This window comes from Podarcis melisellensis (genome assembly GCF_964234715.1).
Source record: "Podarcis melisellensis genome assembly, chromosome: 2".
Taxonomy (NCBI): Eukaryota; Metazoa; Chordata; class Lepidosauria; order Squamata; family Lacertidae; genus Podarcis; species Podarcis melisellensis.
Window position 1 is genome coordinate 117,825,010 of NC_138529.1, and position 22,838 is coordinate 117,847,847.

General features: G+C 43.5%; 1 protein-coding gene across 1 annotated transcript; it reads left to right on the forward strand.

Annotated features, from left to right (window-relative positions):
- Positions 1–4,091: 4,091 nt before the first annotated feature.
- Positions 4,092–21,662, forward strand: LOC309363239 (uncharacterized protein; the record flags this gene model as incomplete). Its single annotated transcript, XM_081899344.1, has 3 exons — positions 4,092–4,144; positions 12,245–13,312; positions 21,577–21,662. Exons 1-3 carry the CDS (start codon positions 4,108–4,110, stop codon positions 21,660–21,662), a joined length of 1,191 nt encoding a protein of 396 aa, XP_081755470.1. The 5' UTR covers positions 4,092–4,107.
- Between the last annotated feature and the right edge of the window lie 1,176 nt (positions 21,663–22,838).

Genomic DNA, 22,838 nt, shown 5'->3' on the forward strand with positions numbered 1-22,838 from the left:
AGTGCAACAATTGTTGTTGTTCTTTAGTCGTGTCCGACTCTTTGTGACCACATGGACCGGAGCACGCCAGGCACTCCTGTCTTCCACTGCCTACTATTCAGTAACCGGATGTTGCTTCCTTCTGGGCCTGTCATGCAAAAAAATTGCCTTACGCTTTGCCCCAGCTGTCTTCAAGTAGAGATGGGAAGGCCTGGGGAAAAAACAGAAAAATGGGGGGGCAGTCCCCCCCCGTTCCCCCCCCAAAGCCGTTTTTTTAGAAGTCCATGGGGAAAATGACAGAGGAAGAGGAAGAAGAAATGGAAAACGATAGCAGTAGTTGAGAAAGTGAGATAGAATAAACTGCATGTATATATTGTGTCTTCTGTTGTTGCTTTTAAAGCACTACTCAAAGGGTAGGCCTTCCGTGGAGCTTAAATATTGAGGTGGACCTTAACTTCATTTGCTGTTGGTGCTAAGAGGCAATTTTGATTATTATTTATGTTGGTGGTTTCTTGCTTTTTTTGATGCTTTTGAGAGAAAGGGGGGTGGTTACCTGTTTGATTGCAAGCCTAGTACTTTTATATACACTGTGTTTCATGGAATCTGAAAACTACTCCACACTGAAATTTTTTTCAAGTTTTCCAGAAAGAAACAAGGAAAAACGTTTCTCCCCCCATGGCTTCAAAATTTCAGGAAATTTTACATCTCTACTCTGCTGCCTTCTTAGAAACTGTCCTCTGGTCCCCCCCCCCCCCATATGTCTGTCGTTCACTAAAATGCTTGCCCTTCCCATGACAAGGTGCAAGCCCTTCCTGGGAATTCCAGGCAGAGAGCTGCTGAACCCCAGACCCCAAAAGGAAAGCCAACCTCATCCAGGAGACGATGCTAAAGATTGAATTCTTTTATAATGCAGTTTTTAAGATATATTTGCACCAAAATGTAAAAAATGCCTGTGTTAGGAAAACAGTTGCCCTAGGTACTCTAGTTTAGGCTTTCCCAAACTTGGGTCTCTAGCTGGTTTTGGACTACGATTCCCATCATCCCTTAATACTGCTAGCTGGGAGTGATGGGAGTTGTAGTCCAGAAAGAACCGGAGACCCAAGTGTGGGAATCCTGCTCCAGTGAAAGGTGAGGATACGGACGTGAACTTTGCTGATTCAATTGTAGATGGCATCTTTCTTGGCTCCGATAAGAGAGGAGTTCAGGGAGCAAACGGCCTCTTCCTCTGATGACGTCTCTCCCCCTGCCTTGCTGAGCTTGTGTGTTTCTGCTTCCTTGCAGCCATGGGATCTGCTGCTGTTCAGGCTCATGCCACTGTCTGTGTTGCCTTGTCAGAAGCTGTCCACTGGTGTCCCCCAGCCCTACGCCCCCCTATGTGTGTCATTCGCTATAAGGCTTGCACTAGCCATTGTTCGCCACTGGCAGAGAGCCTGCCCAGACCCCAATGTGTCTGTTTCCTGCTCTGCCACTTCTTGTGCCAAAGGTTGGCCATTCTCCACCAGAGAAGAAGGCAAGCAAATCTTTAAGGCCGGGTTTGCTTCTGAGGTCCACGGGAACCCCAGGATCTGAGCCAGGAAACCTTGGTCGGGTGTGGGGATCTGTTTCTCTGTGCATCTTCTTAGGAAATTGATTTTGGAAATGCGATGTACTGGATTTGCCCAACAGGGCAGTGAAAAAATTGAAGAATATCTGTATCCAACTTTCGAACTCGCTGCCTATTGATACGAGGCAGTCACTTTCACTGTGTTTCAATCCATGTTTACCATTTATTTTAATTATTTTTAATAAGAAAATAGTCTTTTTATTTTTTATTTACTGATAATGCCATTGTTTTATTTTTCCTGAACTGTGGATTTAAAAAATCCCAAACATATATGTACAGCTGCAAGTAAAGCCTACAAAAGATGAAATAGCCAAAAAAAATGCAATTCCTAAGAAGCCATTTACACCCCCCCCACCCCCCATGCAGGTTTTCTCAGGAGTCAATCCCACTGTTCCCATCAGGTGCTTCATCTCAGGTAAAAGCATATAAATTCAGTTTTGGGATTCCCCAGGCAGAAGAGATTTTGGTCCTCTGCGGATTGAATGCAGTGAGAGAGGAAATTATGCTTTTCCTTACTCTCTGCTTGCCTGAACTCTGCAGGCTTTCCCCAAAGGTCTTGGGTGTTACAGATCCTTTCCTCACTATTAGTGCCACCTGGCTCAGGTACAGTTCCATCACAATGTGATTGCTTACAGGAATCTGTGTTTGACAGTGAATGGTCTCCCCTTCCTTGGAGGTTTTCAAGCAGAGGTTGGATAGCCATATGTCAGGGATTATTTAGCTGAGATTCCTCTATTGCAGGGGGTTGGACTAGAGGACCTTTGGGGTCCCTTCCAACTCAACGACTCTATGGAAGCTGCCCATATACCCACCCACCCCTCGCCCAGCCCATTGACAAGGTAGGAACATAAATAACGCAGGAAAGTTGAAATGCAATCTGTGCCCCCCTCCCCTTTTAACACAGTGGCTCCCAAATTTTTCTGATTCCCATCTTTGTTATATACCGCCCTATACCCAGGGGTCTCAGAATAAAATCAGGATATAAAACCACAAAATACATAATAAAAATCAAAACAACCCCCATAAAAAACCAATTGCCTAACCTATAAAATGGGACGCGGGTGGCGCTGTGGGTTAAACCACAGAGCCTAGGACTTGCCGATCAGAAGGTTGGTGGTTCCAATCCCGGTGACAGGGTGAGCTCCAGTTGCTTGGTCCCTGCTCCTGCCAACCTAACAGTTCGAAAGCACGTCAAAGTGCAAGTACATAAATAGGTACCGCTCCGGCGGGAAGGTAAACGGCGTTTCCATGCGCTGCTCTGGTTCGCAGGAAACGGCTTGATCACATGACCTGTATGCCGGTACCCTCGGCCAGACATTATCTGTAGATAATACAGTGGTACCTCAGGTTAAGAATACAACATAGACATCAGGGTTTGTAGCCACCGACAGCCTAGTCCTGAATTTATACAATCCTCTTTTTTAAGCCTTCCAGGTGGGTGGCTCAGTATTGCCTCTGTACATCTCAGTGGAGAGGAGGAAACTACCAGCCCCACATATTTATCATATATACACATATGGGGTTGGACTAGGTGACCATTGAGATCAACAAACTCATGTTCTCTAAAATAGTCTATAAAGTTTCCCCATTCTTGATTGAATTTTTTCTCATTTGATCGGTACGTTTAGCCATTTCGGCATAGTCAATCATCTTAAGTTATCCATTCTTCTTTCTTTGGGACCTTTACTTCTTTCCACCACGTCTGGGATAGTAGCCTCTGGACCTTGTAATCACATAAATAAACAGTCTCTTCTGCTTCCTTGGCATTTTTTCTCCTATTACACCTAGTAAAAAAGCCTCTGTTTTTTTTTAACAAATGTAATTTTAAGAATTTTTAAAAATTTCCCAGAAGCTCTTTCCTTTTTTACACGTCCACCACATAGGAAAATGTGGAAAGAAGACAAGGTGCCAATGAAAGAAGAATGGAAAGATGATGGACTCTGCCGAAATGGCTAAACTTACCCTAAAGATCAGGCACCAAGATGAGAAAAAATCCAATCTAGAATGGGAAAGCCTTATAGACTATTTTAGAGAGCACTGTAAAAACCTCAAAACATTAGCAGGTTTGATGTAACATTTATGAACTAAAAATAGAATTAGGAGAGGGGAATGAAGTTGAAATTAATTGAGGAAATATATAGTAATTATATGCAAGGAGAATAAAAGGGGGGGAATGGAACCGGGGGGGGGGGAGTCAGTTATTGCAAATTCGGATTGGATATCTGTGTACCAAAAGGAAAAACGTTATTTTGAAAATTGAAAATAATTATAATAATAAATAGTTTAGAAAACGTTTTAGGGCTTCCGTGCAGCTGATCCAGCGGGGCTTTCCGGAGGCGAGACCAGCGCCTCTCCTCGCTCTTTGCCCGGAGAAGCCCAGAGGCTCCTGCCGCGCGGCTCTGAAACGGTTAAGAGCAGCGGCGACAGAGCTGAGATTCCTAGAGCGGAGGAAGAAAAGGCTGCCGGGAGAATAGCGGCTTCCGCTTCCTGTCCCGCTTGGGGGGGGGGAGAGAGAGATACCTGTCATGGCGGCGGCTGTCCTTCCTCTCGGAGGCGCTGGAGGTGGGTCGTATGTATTATGTATTATGAAGGGGGAGAGACGGGGGGGGGGTGCAGCTGGAGGGAGTGTGGGGAGGGATGAAAAAGAACCCATTAGGCAAACCCTTTCAAGGTAAGTTCTTTTCCTCTGTCTCCTTTTTCTAGTCATCAATTTGTCCAGATTTTCACATCTTATTATTTTTAAATAGAGCTCTTGAAAGTTGGTCGGCATTTTGGTGGGTGCAGATCTCGCCTAATGCACACGCTTTTGCAAAGGGTATTTCCCATATGTTTCCCATAATACCCCCGTTTCAATGTAAGTTTTTTCTGTCTCCTTTTTCTAGTCGTCAATTTACCCAGATTTCCCCATGTTATTATTTTTAAATGGTGTTAATTTTAAAGAATTTTATTTTAAATTATTTCAACCTCTTGAAAGTTGGTCAGCATTTTGGTGTAGATTTCTCCTAATGCCCGCGCTTTTGCAAAGGGTATTTCTCATAATATTTACATTTGCCATAATTAATGTATTCTGTATATAATTCAGCTAAAATGATTCATTTTTAACATCTGCATGCTTTTTAACATCTGCATGCTTTTTAACATCTGCATGCAGCCACTGGGAGAGATCATCAGGGGGGTTGGACTGGGTGTCCATCAATATGCGAATGAGACCCAGCACTGCCTCTCTTTCAAATGGGAACCAGTGAAGGCGATGAAGGTCCTGTGTGAGTGTCTGGAGGATGGATGGCAGCTAACAGATTGAGGTTGAATCCTGACAAGACACAAGTACTGTTTTGAGGGGGCGGGTTGGCGTGGGGGACTCCCTAGTCCTGAATGGGGTAATTTTACCCCTGAAGGACCAGGTGCGCAGCCAGGGAGTCATTTTGGACTGACAGCTGTCCATGGAGGCGCAGGTCAATTCTGTGTCCAGGGCAGCTGTTTACCAGCTCCATCTGGGACGCAGGCTGAGACCCTACCTGCCCACGGACTGTCTCGCCAGAGTGGTGCATGCTCTGGTTATCTCACGCTTAGACTACTGCAATGCGCTCTGCGTGGGACTACCTTTGAAGGTGACCCAGAAACTGCAACTAATCCAGAATGCAGCAGCTAGACTGGTGACTGGAAGTGGCCGCAGGGACCACATAACACTGGTCCTGAGAGATCTGCATTGGCTCCCAGTATGTTTCTGAGCACAATTCAAAGTGTTGGTGCTGACCTTTAAAGGCCTACATGGCCTCGGTCCAGTATACTTGAAGCAGCGTCTCCACACCCATCGTTCAGCCCGGACACTGAGATCCAGCGGTTCCCTCCTTGCGAGAAGTGAGGTTGCAGGGAACCAGGCAGAGGGCTTTCTTATTAGGGGTGCCCTCCCTGTGAAACACCCTCCCATCAGATGTCATGGGGAAACTCAGCCAGATGGTCTGAGTATATATTATATTTACATTTCCCATAATTAATGCATTCTTTATATAATTCAGCTAAGATGATTCATTTATAGGTCTTCCCCCCTTTGTATGGGAGTAGGACATCTTTTCCCAATGGAGGGGCAGATCTTTCTCCTTCCTGCAGGCCAACTCTGGCAGGTGGGGGATCTTCCTTGGGCTCCCCATATGGCTTGGGGTCAAGGTGGCCTGGAGTGCCTTCCATCAGCTTTGGCTGGTGGCCCAGCTAAGCTTCTATCTGTACAGAGATAGCCTATTTACCGTTGTCTATGCTCTGGGAACTTCAAGGTTAGATATAGATATGCATTATACGTAGGGCTGGCTCTGAAGACAATTTGGAAAATTCATCGAGTGCATAATTTACTGGCCAGGTTCCTCACTGGAGCAAGGCGGTTCGAGGATATTACACCCATCCTGGTCTGACTGCAGTGGCTGCCAGTTAGTTACTGGGTCCAATTCAAAGTGCAAATTTTGACCTATAAAGCCTTAAATGGCTCAGGACCACAATACTTCTATCCTTATGAACCTAAGTTTTGCGTATGAACACAGTTTGGGGGCACACAGTTATTCTCTTGTTTCTTTTTCCTGGACTTTTTTGTGGGGGTGAAAGGGTAGGGCTCTCACAGTAGGGTTAGTTGGGATGGTGGTTGGGGTTGGGTTTACCTCCAGGCGGGTATGGTACAAAAGGAGGGAAAAGGAGAAGTGAGATGGTTGGGCTAGACGTGATAAAGAATGTGAATATTGTGTGTAAAGCTCTTAATGTTAGAGGTTTGGTTAATCAGGTGAAGCGAGTGAGGACTGGGAAGTACATTTGATGATGTTTTTTTGCAAGAAACATATTGTGGGGGGGTGGGAAGAGGGAGGTTAATTTCCCTGGCTTTGTAAAAGGGAAAAAAATTATGGCTTCTGGAACTTTGAAAAGTAGAGGGGTGGGAATAGTAATTAAATCCAATGTTGACTTTGTGGTGTTAAGAGATAAGAATGGAAGGTTTGTTTTTGTCCAAGGTTGCTTGGAGGGTGAGCCTGTGGCATTAGCGTCCATTTATCCCCCTAAGAAGCACCAGCTGGATTTTCTCTATAGGTGTTTACAGAAGCTTGAGAAATTCTCGCCTTTTACAAAAGTAGTTGGGGGGGGGACTTTAATGTTAATCTACAAGGGGGAAATAGTTCCAAAAAGGAAAAGGGTATGAAGTTTAAAAAATTATGTGGGAGGTTTGGATTATTGGAACTATGGATGGAGTTGTTCCCCAAGGATTACTCATATTCATTTTATGCTAGGCCACATGGAACATTCTCAAGACTGGATGGTATTTTAATATCACATGAGGCTAGGAAATGGGTGAAGGGAATAGTTATTGGAATGATTAAGATCACTGCCCCTGCCCCCATATCTTCTTTCCTTCAAACATGTCACATTAATAAGTCTTACCCTTGGTTGGTAGCTGATGAGCAGAGTAAGTTAAAATATAAATTGCGGTAGAAAGGTATTTTAAGGAGACTCTAGACCCAGAAATCCCATTAGCAACAAAATGGGAAGCAGTGAAGGCAGTCATTAGGGGAGAATGTATTCAGAGTTTGTCAGTGTTAAAAAAAGGGAAAGATAGAAGGATTAAGGAGGTAGAAGAAGTAGGTAGGTTATTGGTTGGAGAAATTTAGGATGTCTAAGCAAAAGAAGGATAGGGAAAAAATCAAAAGAGAGAAGAGTTGAAAGTTTTGGATATAAATAGAACCACTTTAAAGTTATGGTATAGTAGACACAAATATTATCAATTTGAAGGGAAAGGAGGGAAAATATTAGCAAATAAAATTAAGAATTATCAGGAAAGGAGAAATATTAGAGCTAATACAGATGATAAAGGGGGATTGGAAACAGACCCTAATAAGATATCGGAGACCTTTTTAGGATTTTATAATCGATTGTATGCAAATAAAGGAATTAAGGACGAAGAGGTGGATCAATTTTGTGAAGGGCTGGAGCTCCCAGAATTACAAGGAGAAAATAGAAGGGAATTGGATAAGGATATAACAGAGGAGGAAGTTAGATTAGCAATCGACTCTATGAATGTGCAGTCGGCACCAGGATTGGATGGGTGCAGTGTGCTGTATTATAAGCATTTTAAGGATATATTGGTGCCACCTATGACTGTACTGTACCAAGGAATTTTGAATGGAGCTTCAACTCCACCTTCTGGTTGGAGCCAAGGTTGGTATTAATTCCCAATCCAGGGAAAGATCAAACTCTGCCGGACTCTTATAGGCCAATATCAATTACTAATATGTGTTATAGAAACTATATTGTACAATTGGTGTGGAAAGAGCAATTTGGGTTTATGCCTCAGACGTATTTGGTGGAGGCAGTTAGGAAGGTGATGCATATGGTGTATTTAGTGAAAAATGAGGACCTGCCTCTTACTTTCATGCCATTGGATATATATAAAGCATTTGATTCGGTGGATTGGAATCATTTGAAAAAGATACTGCAGAAATATAAATTTGGAGTGAAATTTCAAAACGTGATAGAAGCAATATATACAGAGTCCAAAGCAATGGTAGGAATTGGTGGGTCGGCAGGGGGGTACGCCTAGGTGCTAAGTGGTACAAAGCAAGGATGTCCACTTTTTCCCTTGCTCATTATCTTAGCATTGGAACCATTAGCAATTAAACTCAAAAAGAATAATGAGATTAAAGGATTTGAAATCCTGGGGGAAAGGAGAGCAGAGGGGGAGTTAATGACAATGTATGCAGATGATATGATGATGATGGTCAAGGACCTAGAGACCCCAATGGGGCCATTAAAAAGAATTTTGCAAGGATTTTCAAAAGTATCAGGGTTAAAAGTTAGTTTTTCTAAATCACCAATGTGATTTTAATGTGGAACATAAAACTCAATTAGAAGTCTCTGAATTATTGGGCACAGTGGTACCTCGGGTTAAATACACTTCAGGTTACATACGCTTCAGATTACAGACTCCGCTAACCCAGAAATAGTACCTCAGGTTAAGAACTTTGCTTCAGGATGAGAACAGAAATGGTGCTCCCGCAGTGCAGCAGCAGCAGGAGGCCCCATTAGCTACAGTGGTGCTTCAGGTTAGGAACAGTTTCAGGTTAAGAACGGACCTCCGGAACGAATTACCGTATTTTTTGCTCTATAGGACGCACTTTTCCCCCTCCAAAAATGAAGGGGGAAATTATAAAGAAATTTGGGGCGGTATTCAGTCGAAGTTGAGAATATGGGAGAAAAGGAAGGAATCAATTAGTACAAGAATTGCCTTAGTTAAAATGATTTTGTTAACCAGATTAACCTGTCTTTTTTATGTATTACCCTGGCACATACTGGAATGGATTTTGAAGGGGTGGCAAGGGAAAATCGATAGGTTTGTTTTTGCATTCAAGAAACCAAGGATGGCCGGCAGATATAGGTATCATAGAACCCAAGGTGGAGGATGGGGGATTCCCAATTTGGTTTCATATTATGAAGCTTGCCAGTTGAGACATCTTATGATTCGGTTTGAGGGAAAATAAGAAGATTTGATAGGAGGAAAAGGAAAAAGGGAGTAGAAAAAATATCAACATTTATGGGGTCCATTTGGGTATGGGAGAAGTGGAGAAGGAAGCTTTTTCCTGATCTTTCTCCCCTTACCAAAATGTGGTATTATGATAAAATGGGCCCGTTACGGGAGCTCATCCCAAAAGAGGTAGGGGATAAATTAAAGGAGATCTCAATTCAGGATATAGAGAAAAGTTGGGAAATAGAAGGTACGATGGAAGAAGAAAGTGGAATTTGGAACAAAATTAATTGGTTACAGAAAAAACAACTTTCCTCCCAGTTGAAGTAAGAAGAAGTTAAAGAATGTGGTAAAAGAATTATTACACCCTTCAAAGAATTAGTGAAAGAATATAGGTTAGATAGGGCCAAAATGGTTTCAAAATTGTATAATGTGTTATTATATATGGGGAAATCACCAGAGGAAAGTTTGAAAGAATATTGGAGGTTAGATATCCAGGAACAGATTTTAGATGAAGATTGGGAAAGAATTTTTCAGCAATCACTCTTTGTTGCGACCTCTAGGATAATCCAGGAACAGGGGTTGAAGCTGGTACAAAAGTGGTATTACACACCAGTAAGGTTGTATCATATCACAAAATGTGGAAGTAAGAATTGCTGGAGGAAATGTGGAGTGATGGGAACGCACAGTCATATGTGGTGGGATTCTCCATTAGTTAAGAAGTTTTGGAAACAGATTGGTATAGAAATATTGGGAATTGTGGGTAGAAGTGTGGAAATAACTAAATTACCGTATTTTTCGCTCTATAACACGCACCTGACCATAACACGCACATCGTTTTTAGAGGAGGAAAACAAGGGAAAAAACATTCTGAATGAAACAGTGGATGTACCATTTTTGTGCTTCATGCTGTGGCCACAGACATGTGATCTGATGGTGAATTTGGGGTGACCCAATGCAAAAATCCTGAGAATCCCTGTGGATCCATGCTTTGTAACCACGTTTTTGCACCATTGCAGCCCCAGGCAACAGTGGGTGTGTGATTTTGGGGGGGCAGGCTGTAGCCATGGACATGCTATGTGATCTGATGGTGAATTTGGGGTGACCCAATACAAAGATCCTGAGGATCCACGTAGATCCATGCTTTTTAACCACGTTTTTGCACCATTGCAGCCCCAGGCAACAGTGGGTGTGTGGTTTTTGGGGGGCAGGCTGTAGCCATGGACATGCTATGTGATCTGATGGTGAATTTGGGCGACCCAATGCAAAGATCCTGAGGATCCATGTAGATCCATGCTTTTTAACCACGTTTTTGCACCATTGCAGCCCCAGGCAACAGTGGTTGCGTGGTTTTGGGGGGGCAGGCTGTAGCCATGGACATGCTATGTGATCTGATGGTGAATTTGGGCGACCCAATGCAAAGATCCTGAGGATCCATGTGGATCCATGCTTTTTAACCACATTTTAAGTGGGGAGGGAAGGAAAAATACAGAAGGGACAAGGAGCAGGAGAGGGGTGTGCAGAGAAGCAGCTGGCTAAGAATGCAGGAGAGGGGTATAAACGGGAGGAAGGAAAGGAAGGCAAAAGTTTCCCCTCACCTACCCACCCAAGCCAGCCAGCGCTCTCTCTCTCTCTCTCTCTCTCTCTCTCTCTCTCTCTCCCTCCTGCATGTTTTCACTCTGCTTTCCCCTCTGCTTGCTTGGAGGGGAGGGGCTTTCCCTGCTCTTCGTTCCGTTTGAGCAAACACAGCAAGGAAACAGAGGTGGGTGGGCAGTAAGACCCTGAGGCAGAATGCCGGAAAGCAGCCACTTCCTCTTTTCAGGTTTCCCTTCTAGGAGACGCGCGATTTGATTTTTGCCTGATTTTTTTTTTGCCTCCCCTCGCACCATTTGGCTCCAGGGACCACACATTCGCTCAATAACACGCACAGACATTTCCCCTTCCTTTTTGGGAGAAAAAATCTGTGTGTTATATAAGGAAAAATACGGTAATGGTTCTTATTAGCTTGGGTAGCACCGGGTTAAAAACAAAAGAGGAATGTAAATGGGTAAAATTGATGGTAATTGCAGCTAGACAGGTTAGAGCGAATAATTGGAAAAATGGAGAAGAGCCAGGGGTGAACAAATGGAGGGGAGAATTGAATAATATTATCTTTTTAGAATACCTAACTGTGAAGGTACGTAAAATGAAAGGGTTTAAGGTCAGTGAGAAAGAGGAGGACTGGTTTTAGAAGATATTGAATTATTTGGGTAGGTTTGAACAATATGGGGTGATTAAATGTTAAAATCCTAGGGAGTGTGGAGTTTAATATATATATAGAATTGTACATATGGTTGATTTGAATATGTTTTTATTGTTTATGTACACCCAATGTATCGGCCGCCTGGGGGGTTTCACTGTTTGAGTTTGGTTCCTGGTTATCTACATAATTTTTTTTTTAAAAAAACAACCTACCCGAACCCTGAGATCATATTCTGAGGCCCTCCTTCGTGGGCCTCCTCCTCAAGAGATCCGGAGAGTGGCAACACGAGAACAGGGCCTTCTCTGCAGTGGCTCCCCATCTGTGGAATGCATTTCCCCAGGAATGTTCTCCTGGCACCTTCATTATACACCTTTAAATGCCAGGCAAAAAGGTTCCTTTTTAAACAGGCTTTTGGTTGATATGTTTGACATCCTATATCCATTTTCAAATGTGACTTTTTGGGGAGGGGTTTTTATTGGATTGTTGTTTTTATTCTGTGATCTTTCCTGAGAACCACGCTGAGACTTCTGGGTATAGGGAGGTATATAAACTCAATAAATAATAATACTAATATTAATACTTTCATGATTTGTACCCCACACATCTCACTGGGTTGCCCCAGCCACTCTAGCTGGCTTCCAACAAATATAAAAGCACAATAAAGCATAAATCATTAAAAACTTGCCTCTACATGGCTGCCTTCAGATGTCTTCTAAAGGTTGTATAGTTATTTATCTGACATCTCACAGGAGGGCATTCCACAGGGTGGGCACCACTACCAAGAAGGCCCTCTGCCTCGTTCCCTGTAACTTCTCTTCTCACAGTGAGGGAACTGCCACAAGGCCCTGGGACCTGGATCTCGGTGTCCTGACTGAATGATTGGGGTGAAGACACTCCTTTAGCATTTCATCAGTTTGCCTTTTTATTCCATCAGGAGATGTTGAAGGGATGCTGGCAGAAGGGGAACAATCAGAAATGTCACCGAAAGGATCCAAAGAGCAAAGGGATCTGAGGGTTCAAGATGGAGGCAGCAAGCGAGAGGGGAGACGAAAGCAGAAGCCGGAGGGTGACTCTTGTATGTCTCAGGGTGGTGAAAACCAAATTCCCAGAGAGGAGAAAAAGCATGAATGTTTGGAGTGTGGAAAGGGCTTCAGTAACAGTAGTGCCCTTACTGTGCATCATAGATCTCATACAGGGGAGAGACCGTATACATGTTCAGAGTGTGGAAAGAGCTTCAGTCAGAGTGGCCACCTTAAGTCGCATCAAAGATCTCATACAGGGGAGAAACAGCATACGTGTTTGGAGTGTGGAATGAGCTTCGCTCGCAGCAATGGGCTTACTACACATCAACAAACTCATCAAGGCAACAAACCTTATAAATGCTGGGAATGTGGCAAGAGCTTCAGTCGCAACAACTACCTTTCCTCGCATGAAAGAATTCATACAGGGGAGAAACGATATAAATGTTTGGAGTGTGGAAAGAGCTTCAGCTACAGTTGCAGCCTTACCTTGCATCAAAGATTGCACACAGGAGAGAAACCGTATAAATGTTTGGAGTGTGGCAAGAGCTTCAGTCGTGGTAGCTTGCTTACACTGCATCAAAGAACTCATACAGGAGAGAAACCGTATACATGTTCGGAGTGTGGAAGGAGCTTCAGTCAGAGTAGCTCCCTTACGTTGCATCAACGAACTCATACAAGAGAGAAACTGTATACATGTTCGGAGTGTGGAAGGAGCTTCAGGTGCAGTAGCTCCCTTAAGTCGCATGAAAGAACTCATACAGGAGAGAAACCATATACATGTTTGGAGTGTGGAAGGAGCTTCAGTCACAGTCACTCCCTTAAGTTGCATGAAAGAACTCATACAGGAGAGAAACCATATACATGTTCGGAGTGTGGCAAGAGCTTCAGTCGTGGTAGCTTCCTTACCTTGCATCAAAGATTGCACACAGGAGAGAAACGATATACATGTTTGGAGTCTGGAAAGAGCTTCAGTTTCAGCGGTAACCTTACCTCGCATCAAAGATTGCACACAGGAGAGAAACCATATAAATGTTTGGAGTGTGGCAAGAGCTTCAGTCAGAATGGCACCCTTACATTGCATCAAAGATTGCACACAGGAGAGAAACCGTATACATGTTCGGAGTGTGGAAGGAGCTTCAGTCATGGTAGCTCCCTTACGTTGCATCAACGAACTCATACAAGAGAGAAACCGTATAAATGTTTGGAGTGTGGCAAGAGCTTCAGTCAGAATGGCAACCTTACATTGCATCAAAGATTGCACACAGGAGAGAAACCGTATACATGTTTGGAGTGTGGAAGGAGCTTCAGTCGGAGTAGCCACCTTACGTTGCATCAACGAACTCATACAAGAGAGAAACCGTATACATGTTCAGAGTGTGGAAGGAGCTTCAGGTGCAGTAGCTCCCTTAATTCGCATGAAAGAACTCATACAGGAGAGAAACCGTATACATGTTCGGAGTGTGGAAGGAGCTTCAGTCACAGTCACTCCCTTAAGTCGCATGAAAGAACTCATACTGGAGAGAAACCATATACATGTTCGGAGTGTGGAAGGAGCTTCAATCAGAGTCACTCCCTTAAGTCGCATCAAAGAACTCATACAGGAGAGAAACGATATACATGTTTGGAGTGTGGAAAGAGCTTCAGTTTCAGCGGTAACCTTACCTCGCATCAAAGATTGCACACAGGAGAGAAACCATATAAATGTTTGGAGTGTGGCAAGAGCTTCAGTCGGAATGGCACCCTTACATTGCATCAAAGATTGCACACAGGAGAGAAACCGTATACATGTTCGGAGTGTGGAAAGAGCTTCAGTCATGGTAGCTCCCTTACGTTGCATCAACGAACTCATACAAGAGAGAAACCGTATACATGTTCGGAGTGTGGAAGGAGCTTCAGGTGCAGTAGCTCCCTTAAGTCGCATGAAAGAACTCATACAGGAGAGAAACCGTATACATGTTCGGAGTGTGGAAGGAGCTTCAGTCGGAGTAGCCACCTTACGTTGCATCAACGAACTCATACAAGAGAGAAACCGTATACATGTTCAGAGTGTGGAAGGAGCTTCAGCCAGAGTGGTAGCCTTACCTTGCATCAAAGATTGCACACAGGAGAGAAACCGTATACATGTTCGGAGTGTGGAAGGAGCTTCAGCCAGAGTGGTAGCCTTACCTTGCATCAAAGATTGCACACAGGAGAGAAACCGTATAAATGTTTGGAGTGTGGCAAGAGCTTCAGTCGTGGTAGCTCCCTTACATTGCATCAAAGATTGCACACAGGAGAGAAACCGTATACATGTTCGGAGTGTGGAAGGAGCTTCAGTGAGAGTAGCCACCTTAAGTCGCATCAAAGAACTCATACAGGGAGGAAATCTTAGAAATGTTTGGCATATGGAAAGAACTTATGTGACAAGGACTCCCTTACTAATCTGAAAAAAACTTGTACAAGGGAAACAGAAAGGTTGGAGTGTGTGAAGATATTTAATCATATCAAATAACTCCTACAGAGAGTAAAACAATGATTGTATTCAGAATTAGAATTTGCTTCCATTAGAATTTTTATTCCTTTTAGTGGCTGTGTTGCAGATTATTCTCCTGATCAGAGTTAGATTTACATAGCTATGTTCTATTTTTTTTCTCATGCGTTATTTCCCATGTATTCATCACTTGTATATAGCGTTGCTTTAATATTTCTCCCATCCCCAAAATTTGTTAATCTGGTGTGAATTGATCTGATATTTTTAATAGACACAAATGCATTCACTGGTATTCTGTTGACGTATGATGTAAATGACGTATCTTTGCAATGAGGGTATAGCCCCTCAGATCACAGCTCCAATGAACAAATGCTGTTGAAAAACATATACAGTGGTGCCCCGCAAGACGAATGCCTCGCAAGACGAAAAACCCGCTAGACGAAAGGGTTTTCCGTTTTGGAGGCGCTTCGTAAAACGAATTCCCCTATGGGGTTGCTTCGCAAGACAAAAAAAATCTTGCATCCCCCCACGGGTTTTTTTCGATTTTTCCGCCCTTTTCTTAAGCCGCTAATCCGCTTATCAGCTGTTCCGCTGATAAGCCGCTTAACAGCTGATCGCTGGAAGCCGCTTGACAGCTGTAGCGCTAATCCGCTAAGCTGTCAATGGGCTTGCTTCGCAAGACGAAAAAACCGCTATACGAAGAGCCTCACGGAACGGATTAATTTCGTCTTGCGAGGCACCACTGTACTGTATAATAAGCCTCAATACGCAGTCAAGAGAGAAATTATTCTTCTTTGGCGTAGCAGAGTAAAATTGTCTTCCATGAACACAGTCTTAACAGTGAGTCCGTAAGTGACTGTGGAGGCCAATTCTGGACCCACACATCCTTCCACAGTGGGGACATAGCTTTCCAGGCGGGAGTTGATCATGGTTGGGGTTTGCCATGCATGCCTTCCTCTTAGCACGCTTCTCCCTTGCGTTCTGAGTTCGAGTGTCACCTTTGGTTGAGAGAGACATTAGAACAGTAGAGAATATTTCAATATAGTATTTTCCAGCCTGTGTCTAGAGTGTTAATAGGTCACTGTTCCAGGATGTGTGTTTCTTCACCTTCATCTGCCTAGCAGGGATTTCAGTTTTATGTCTCTGAAATATCCAGGCAGTGGCCGGAATAGAGGCAATGGAAAGAATATGACGAAATAAAAGAACATCTTCAAAGCTGGCTGCATCATAGACAATTAAAGGATATCTTTAAAGAGGACAATAAGAAAGGCATCTCATAGTCGGTTTCCAAATTCCAAAGAGGCAGTGATAGAAGAAAGTATAAAATTATTTTTAAAAGGCATATAACATTCTTTTGGAGTGGGAAAACAAAGACGAAGAAGTAAAATTGGTAATGATTAAATAATGGGCCATAACATACAATTTGAAGATTGGGTAAAATTGTGGAAAGTAAATTTGAAATTTACAGATTGTATACTATTGAGAGAGACCTATATGAAAATGATGTATAGATGGTATCTATCACTGGTTAAACTGGAACAAATGTATAAAAATGAAAAGAGAGTGTTGGAGATGTGAAATAGAAGGTACGATGCCCCGAAGCCGGGCGGCGGGGGGAGGCTTCAAAAGCCGTCCGGGGGCTTTTAAATCGCCCCGGACAGTCCCGGGGCGATTTAAAAGCCCCCGGAAAGGCAGGCAGGGGGGGCAAAGACTTTTGCCCCCCGCCCGCCTTGGGAAGAGGTCCTGGACCTCTTCCCAAGGCGGGCGGGGGGCAAAAGTCTTTGCCCCCCCCGCCTGCCTTCAAAAGCCGTCCGGGATAGCGGGAAGCGCTTCCCTGCTATCCCGGACCGCTTTTAAAATGCTGGCGGTGGGGAGCAAAGCCTTTCGCCCCCGCCGGCCTTCCTGGACCTCTTCTGAAGTCCGGAGCGGGGGAAAAGGCTTTGCTCCCCACCGCCAGCATTTAAAAAAAGGTCCCCGAGATTTCCCTATGGGCTTTCGTCTTGCGATGCAAGCCCATAGGGAAAATCGTCTAGCGAAGCGTCGCAAAAACCGAAAAACCCTTTCGTCTTGCGGGTTTTTCGTCTTGCGAGGCATTCGTCTTGCGGGGCACCACTGTACGTTTTATCATATGTGGTGGGATTGTAAAAAGGTAAAAGCCTATTGGGAAATGATAAATAATGAATTGAAGAAAATGTTGAAAATAACTTTTGTAAAAAAAAACCAGAAGTCTTCTTACTAGGTATTTTAGGCCAAGACATAAGGAAAGAAAAGAGGACTTTATTTATGTATGCCACTACAGCAGCAAGAATGTTGATTGCACAAAATTGGAAGACTGGAGAAATACCAAGTAAAGAACTATGGCAGGAGAAGTTGATGAACTATGAGGGGAGAGACTCCACTAGGCAAGGCCTCCTTCCACCTGCCTTGCTCCACTCTCTGCTTCTCAATGTGTATCGTATTGTTTTATGTACCGTGGCTTGCCATTGTCTTATTGATTACAGTTTAGATATTATTGTAACTGTTGAGTGGATTTCTGTTTAACTTTTATATGTTGATATTATTATTTTATACTATTCTTATGATTGTTGAATGTTACTTTTTGGATGGAGGTTGCCTACTTTAAAGTTATGTTTTATTATCACATTTTTGTATTGCATTAGATTGTTATAAGATGTACATTTTTTGTTTCTTCAGCTTGAAAACCGCCTTGAGTATTGTAAGATAGAAAAGTGGTATACAAATTAAAAATGATGATGATGTAGAACTGGCAAAAATGACAGACTGACTAAGAGAAAAGGACAACAGAGACTTTGAAAAACAATGGGAACCATTTATAGAAACAAAGTTGATAGGCTTGAGGCAGGATTTAAATAAACATTCACACTATTAGTATTAGAAAATGTCCAGAAGATAGAGAAATATGGTGTTTTTACTTCTATGTTTTTAGGTTTGATGTTATGTTATTAATAACTTTTTCTGTTAGGAGGTTGCAAGGTGGGTGAAAAGAGTAACACACCAGAAGCGGAAGTTGGGGAAGCCTAGGAGGGGAGAGAGGAAGGAATACATAGTAAAGGTTAAGACTTTGAGATGTATGTAATGAATGAAAAAGAAAAATGAATAAAATTTTATTTCAAAAAACCAATGAGTCTGTAAGTGACTGTGGAGGCCAATTCTGGACCCACACATCCTTCCACAGTGGGGACATAGCTTTCCAGTTGGGAGTTGATCATGGTTAGGGTTTGCCATGCATGCCGTTCTTTTAGCACGCTTCTCCCTTGCGTTCTGAGTTCGAGTGTCTTCAAAGTCCATGACGCATTTGGTCGAGAGTGAAGTTAGAACAGTATAGAATATGCATTGATTTTCCTGCCTGTGTCTAGAGTGTTAATAGGTCACTGGTCCAGGATGTGTGTTTCTTCACCTTCATCTGCCTAGGAGGGATTTCAGTTTTATGTCTCCGAAATATTCAGGCAGTGGCCGGTTCCTGATGGGATGTATTTGGGCTGTGTGTTCTCCCCCCAGCTCACCACTCCCCTAGTATTTCCCGTAACCCCCCCCCACACACACACACAATCTGGAAATGTGAAATCCACTATGCAGCTATGTGCAGGTATTTGTTTATCTTATAATCTGGGAAAGGAAGAAGATGCAACCTCATCCAGCACACATTAAAAAACCAAATTATGTTTTAAATACAATTTTTAGATACATCAGTTTTGCACGGAAGAGCGGTCAAACATTTCAAAATACATCTGTGTTAGCGAGACAGTTTCCTTGTTGCATAGTCTAGTGAAAGGCAATGTTTCAGAACGGAACTCTGCTGATGAAATACCGAGTTACAGGTAGGTAGCCGTGTTGGTCTGCCGTAGTCGAAACAAAATAAATAGATAAGACAAGATTCCTTTCAGTAGCACCTTAGAGACCATCCAAGTTTATTATTGGTATGAGCTTTTGTGTGCATGCACAACCCTTCAGATACACGGAAACAGAAGTCACCAGACCCTTCTATATAGTGAGAAGGTGGGGAGGGGTATTACTCAGAAGGGGGCTGGGAGATGGGTGATTGGCTGATAGGTGTGGTAAACCTGTTGAGGACTGTTAACACCTGCAATTGGTCTTACAGGAAAAAAACAAGGGGTGAGATGGCTAAAATAGCTTTATCATGTATAATGAGATAAGAATCCAATGTCTCTCTTCAGACCAGGTCTCTCCATGGTTTTAAGTTTGGTAGTAAGTTGCAGTTCAGCAACTTCTCTTTCCAGTCTATTTCTGAAATTCTTTTGTAATAAGACCGCGACTTTCAGATCTTGTATAGAATGTCCTGGGAGATTGGAGTGTTCTCCTACTGGTTTCAGAAATACCTGATAGTGCAGGTAAAAGTCCAGCAAACTTAATCCATATTCTCCAATGGATGCCTGTTGCTCATGCCTAGCGATGGGAAGGCCTGGAAAAAAACTAGAAATATGGGGGGGGGGACAGGTTTTTTCCTGAAGCCCTTTTTTCCTGGAAAAATTGAAAAAAAATTGTTTGATATACAGTGGTGCCCCGCAAGACGAACGCCTCGCTAGATGGAAAACCTGCTAGACGAAAGGGTTTTCCATTTTGGAGGCGCTTCGCAAAACGAATTTCCCTATGGGGTTGCTTCGCAAGACGAAAAAATCTTGCGAGTTCCTGCGGGTTTTTTCCGCTCCCCCCCCCTTTTCCTAAAGCGCTAAGCCGCTTAACAGCTGATCCGCTGATAAGCCACTTCTCAGCTGATCCGCTTAAAGCCGCTAGACCGCTAATAGCGCTAATCCGCTAAGCTGTCAATGGGCTTGCTTCGCAAGACGAAAAAAACGCTAGACGAAGAGAATCGCGGGACGGATTCTTTTTGTCTTGCGAGGCACCACTGTAGTTTGAATATTCCACACACTTTTATTTTCATTTTTTTCCTGGAAAAAAAATGACTTTGGAGGGAAAGAGGAAAAAACGTGGCCTCCCCCCTTTTTCCATCCCCCCCCCAGGACTTCCAGAACCCCCACTTTGCAGCCGACAGACACCAGGCAGGTCCTCTCACTGCAACTGCTCAAAACATTTTCATTTGGCCAGCGCATCTGAACACGCAGAAGCTGCATGCGATTTACTTCTTTTAAACCACTGCTGTCTCTTAAATACCTGCTTTTTAACTGTGTTTTATCCACCATTTTAATGTTCTGTTGTATATTTTTGTAAACTGTTTAGAAGCTCTCTTACCGCCATGCGGTTTATAATATATAATAACAAATTCAATTTTAAAAACTCACAGTCCTTTTCCTTTCAGAGTTTGAGCCTTAGTGCAACAATTGTTGTTGTTCTTTAGTCGTGTCCGACTCTTTGTGACCACATGGACCAGAGCACGCCAGGCACTCCTGTCTTCCACTGCCTACTATTCAGTAACCGGATGTTGCTTCCTTCTGGGCCTGTCATGCAAAAAAATTGCCTTACGCTTTGCCCCAGCTGTCTTCAAGTAGAGATGGGAAGGCCTGGGAAAAAAACAGGAAAATGGGGGGGGGACAGTCCCCCCCCCGTTTCCCCCCCAAAGCCTTTTTTTAGAGGTCTATGGGGAAAATGACAAAGAGGAAGAGGAAGAAGAAATGGAAAACGATAGCAGTAGTTGAGAAAGTGAGATAGAATAAACTGCATGTATATATTGTGTCTTCTGTTGTTGCTTTTAAAGCACTACTCAAAGGGTAGGCCTTCCGTGGAGCTTAAATATTGAGGTGGACCTTAACTTTATTTGCTGTTGGTGCTAAGAGGCAATTTTGATTATTATTTATGTTGGTGGTTTCTTGCTTTTTTTGATGCTTTTGAGAGAAAGGGGGGTGGTTACCTGTTTTATTGCAAGCCTAGTACTTTTATATACACTGTGTTTCATGGAATCTGAAAACTACTCCACACTGAAATTTTTTTCAAGTTTTCCAGAAAGAAACAAGGAAAAACGTTTCTCCCCCCATGGCTTCAAAATTTCCGGAAATTTTACATCTCTACTCTGCTGCCTTCTTAGAAACTGTCCTCTGGTCCCCCCCCCCCCATATGTCTGTCGTTCACTAAAATGCTTGCCCTTCCCATGACAAGGTGCAAGCCCTTCCTGGGAATTCCAGGCAGAGAGCTGCTGAACCCCAGACCCCAAAAGGAAATCCAACCTCATCCAGGAGTCGATGCTAAAGATTGAATTCTTTTATAATGCAGTTTTTAAGATATACTTGCACCAAAATGTAAAAAATGCCTGTGTTAGGAAAACAGTTGCCCTAGGTACTCTAGTTTAGGCTTTCCCAAACTTGGGTCTCTAGCTGGTTTTGGACTATGATTCCCATCATCCCTTAATACTGCTAGCTGGGAGTGATGGGAGTTGTAGTCCAGAAAGAACCGGAGACCCAAGTGTGGGAATCCTGCTCCAGTGAAAGGTGAGGATACGGACGTGAGCTGCGCTGATTCAATTGTAGATGGCATCTTTCTTGGCTCCGATAAGAGAGGAGTTCAGGGAGCAAACGGCCTCTTCCTCTGATGACGTCTCTCCCCCTGCCTTGCTGAGCTTGTGTGTTTCTGCTTCCTTGCAGCCATGGGATCTGCTGCTGTTCAGGCTCATGCCACTGTCTGTGTTGCCTTGTCAGAAGCTGTCCACTGGTGTCCCCCAGCCCTACGCCCCCCTATGTGTGTCATTCGCTATAAGGCTTGCACTAGCCATTGTTCGCCACTGGCAGAGAGCCTGCCCAGACCCCAATGTGTCTGTTTCCTGCTCTGCCACTTCTTGTGCCAAAGGTGGCCCATTCTCCACCAGAGAAGAAGGCAAGCAAATCTTTAAGGCCGGGTTTGCTTCTGAGGTCCACGGGAACCCCAGGATCTGAGCCAGGAAACCTTGGTCCGTTGTGGGGATCTGTTTCTCTGTGCATCTTCTTAGGAAATTGATTTTGGAAATGCGATGTACTGGATTTGCCCAACAGGGCAGTGAAAAAATTGAAGAATATCTGTATCCAACTTTCGAACTCGCTGCCTATTGATACGAGGCAGTCACTTTCACTGTGTTTCAATCCATGTTTACCATTTATTTTAATTATTTTTAATAAGAAAATAGTCTTTTTATTTTTTATTTACTGATAATGCCATTGTTTTATTTTTCCTGAACTGTGGATTTAAAAAATCCCAAACATATATGTACAGCTGCAAGTAAAGCCTACAAAAGATGAAATAGCCAAAAAAAATTGCAATTCCTAAGAAGCCATTTACACCCCCCCCACCCCCCATGCAGGTTTTCTCAGGAGTCAATCCCACTGTTCCCATCAGGTGCTTCATCTCAGGTAAAAGCATATAAATTCAGTTTTGGGATTCCCCAGGCAGAAGAGATTTTGGTCCTCTGCGGATTGAATGCAGTGAGAGAGGAAATTATGCTTTTCCTTCCTCTCTGCTTGCCTGAACTCTGCAGGCTTTCCCCAAAGGTCTTGGGTGTTACAGATCCTTTCCTCACTATTAGTGCCACCTGGCTCAGGTACAGTTCCATCACAATGTGATTGCTTACAGGAATCTGTGTTTGACAGTGAATGGTCTCCCCTTCCTTGGAGGTTTTCAAGCAGAGGTTGGATGGCCATATGTCAGGGATTATTTAGCTGAGATTCCTCTATTGCAGGGGGTTGGACTAGAGGACCTTTGGGGTCCCTTCCAACTCAACGACTCTATGGAAGCTGCCCATATACCCACCCACCCCTCGCCCAGCCCATTGACAAGGTAGGAACATAAATAACGCAGTAAAGTTGAAATGCAATCTGTGCCCCCCTCCCCTTTTAACACAGTGGCTCCCAAATTTTTCTGATTCCCATCTTTGTTATATACCGCCCTATACCCAGGGGTCTCAGAATAAAATCAGGATATAAAACCACAAAATACATAATAAAAATCAAAACAACCCCCATAAAAAACCAATTGCCTAACCTATAAAATGGGACGCGGGTGGCGCTGTGGGTTAAACCACAGAGCCTAGGACTTGCCGATCAGAAGGTTGGTGGTTCCAATCCCGGTGACAGGGTGAG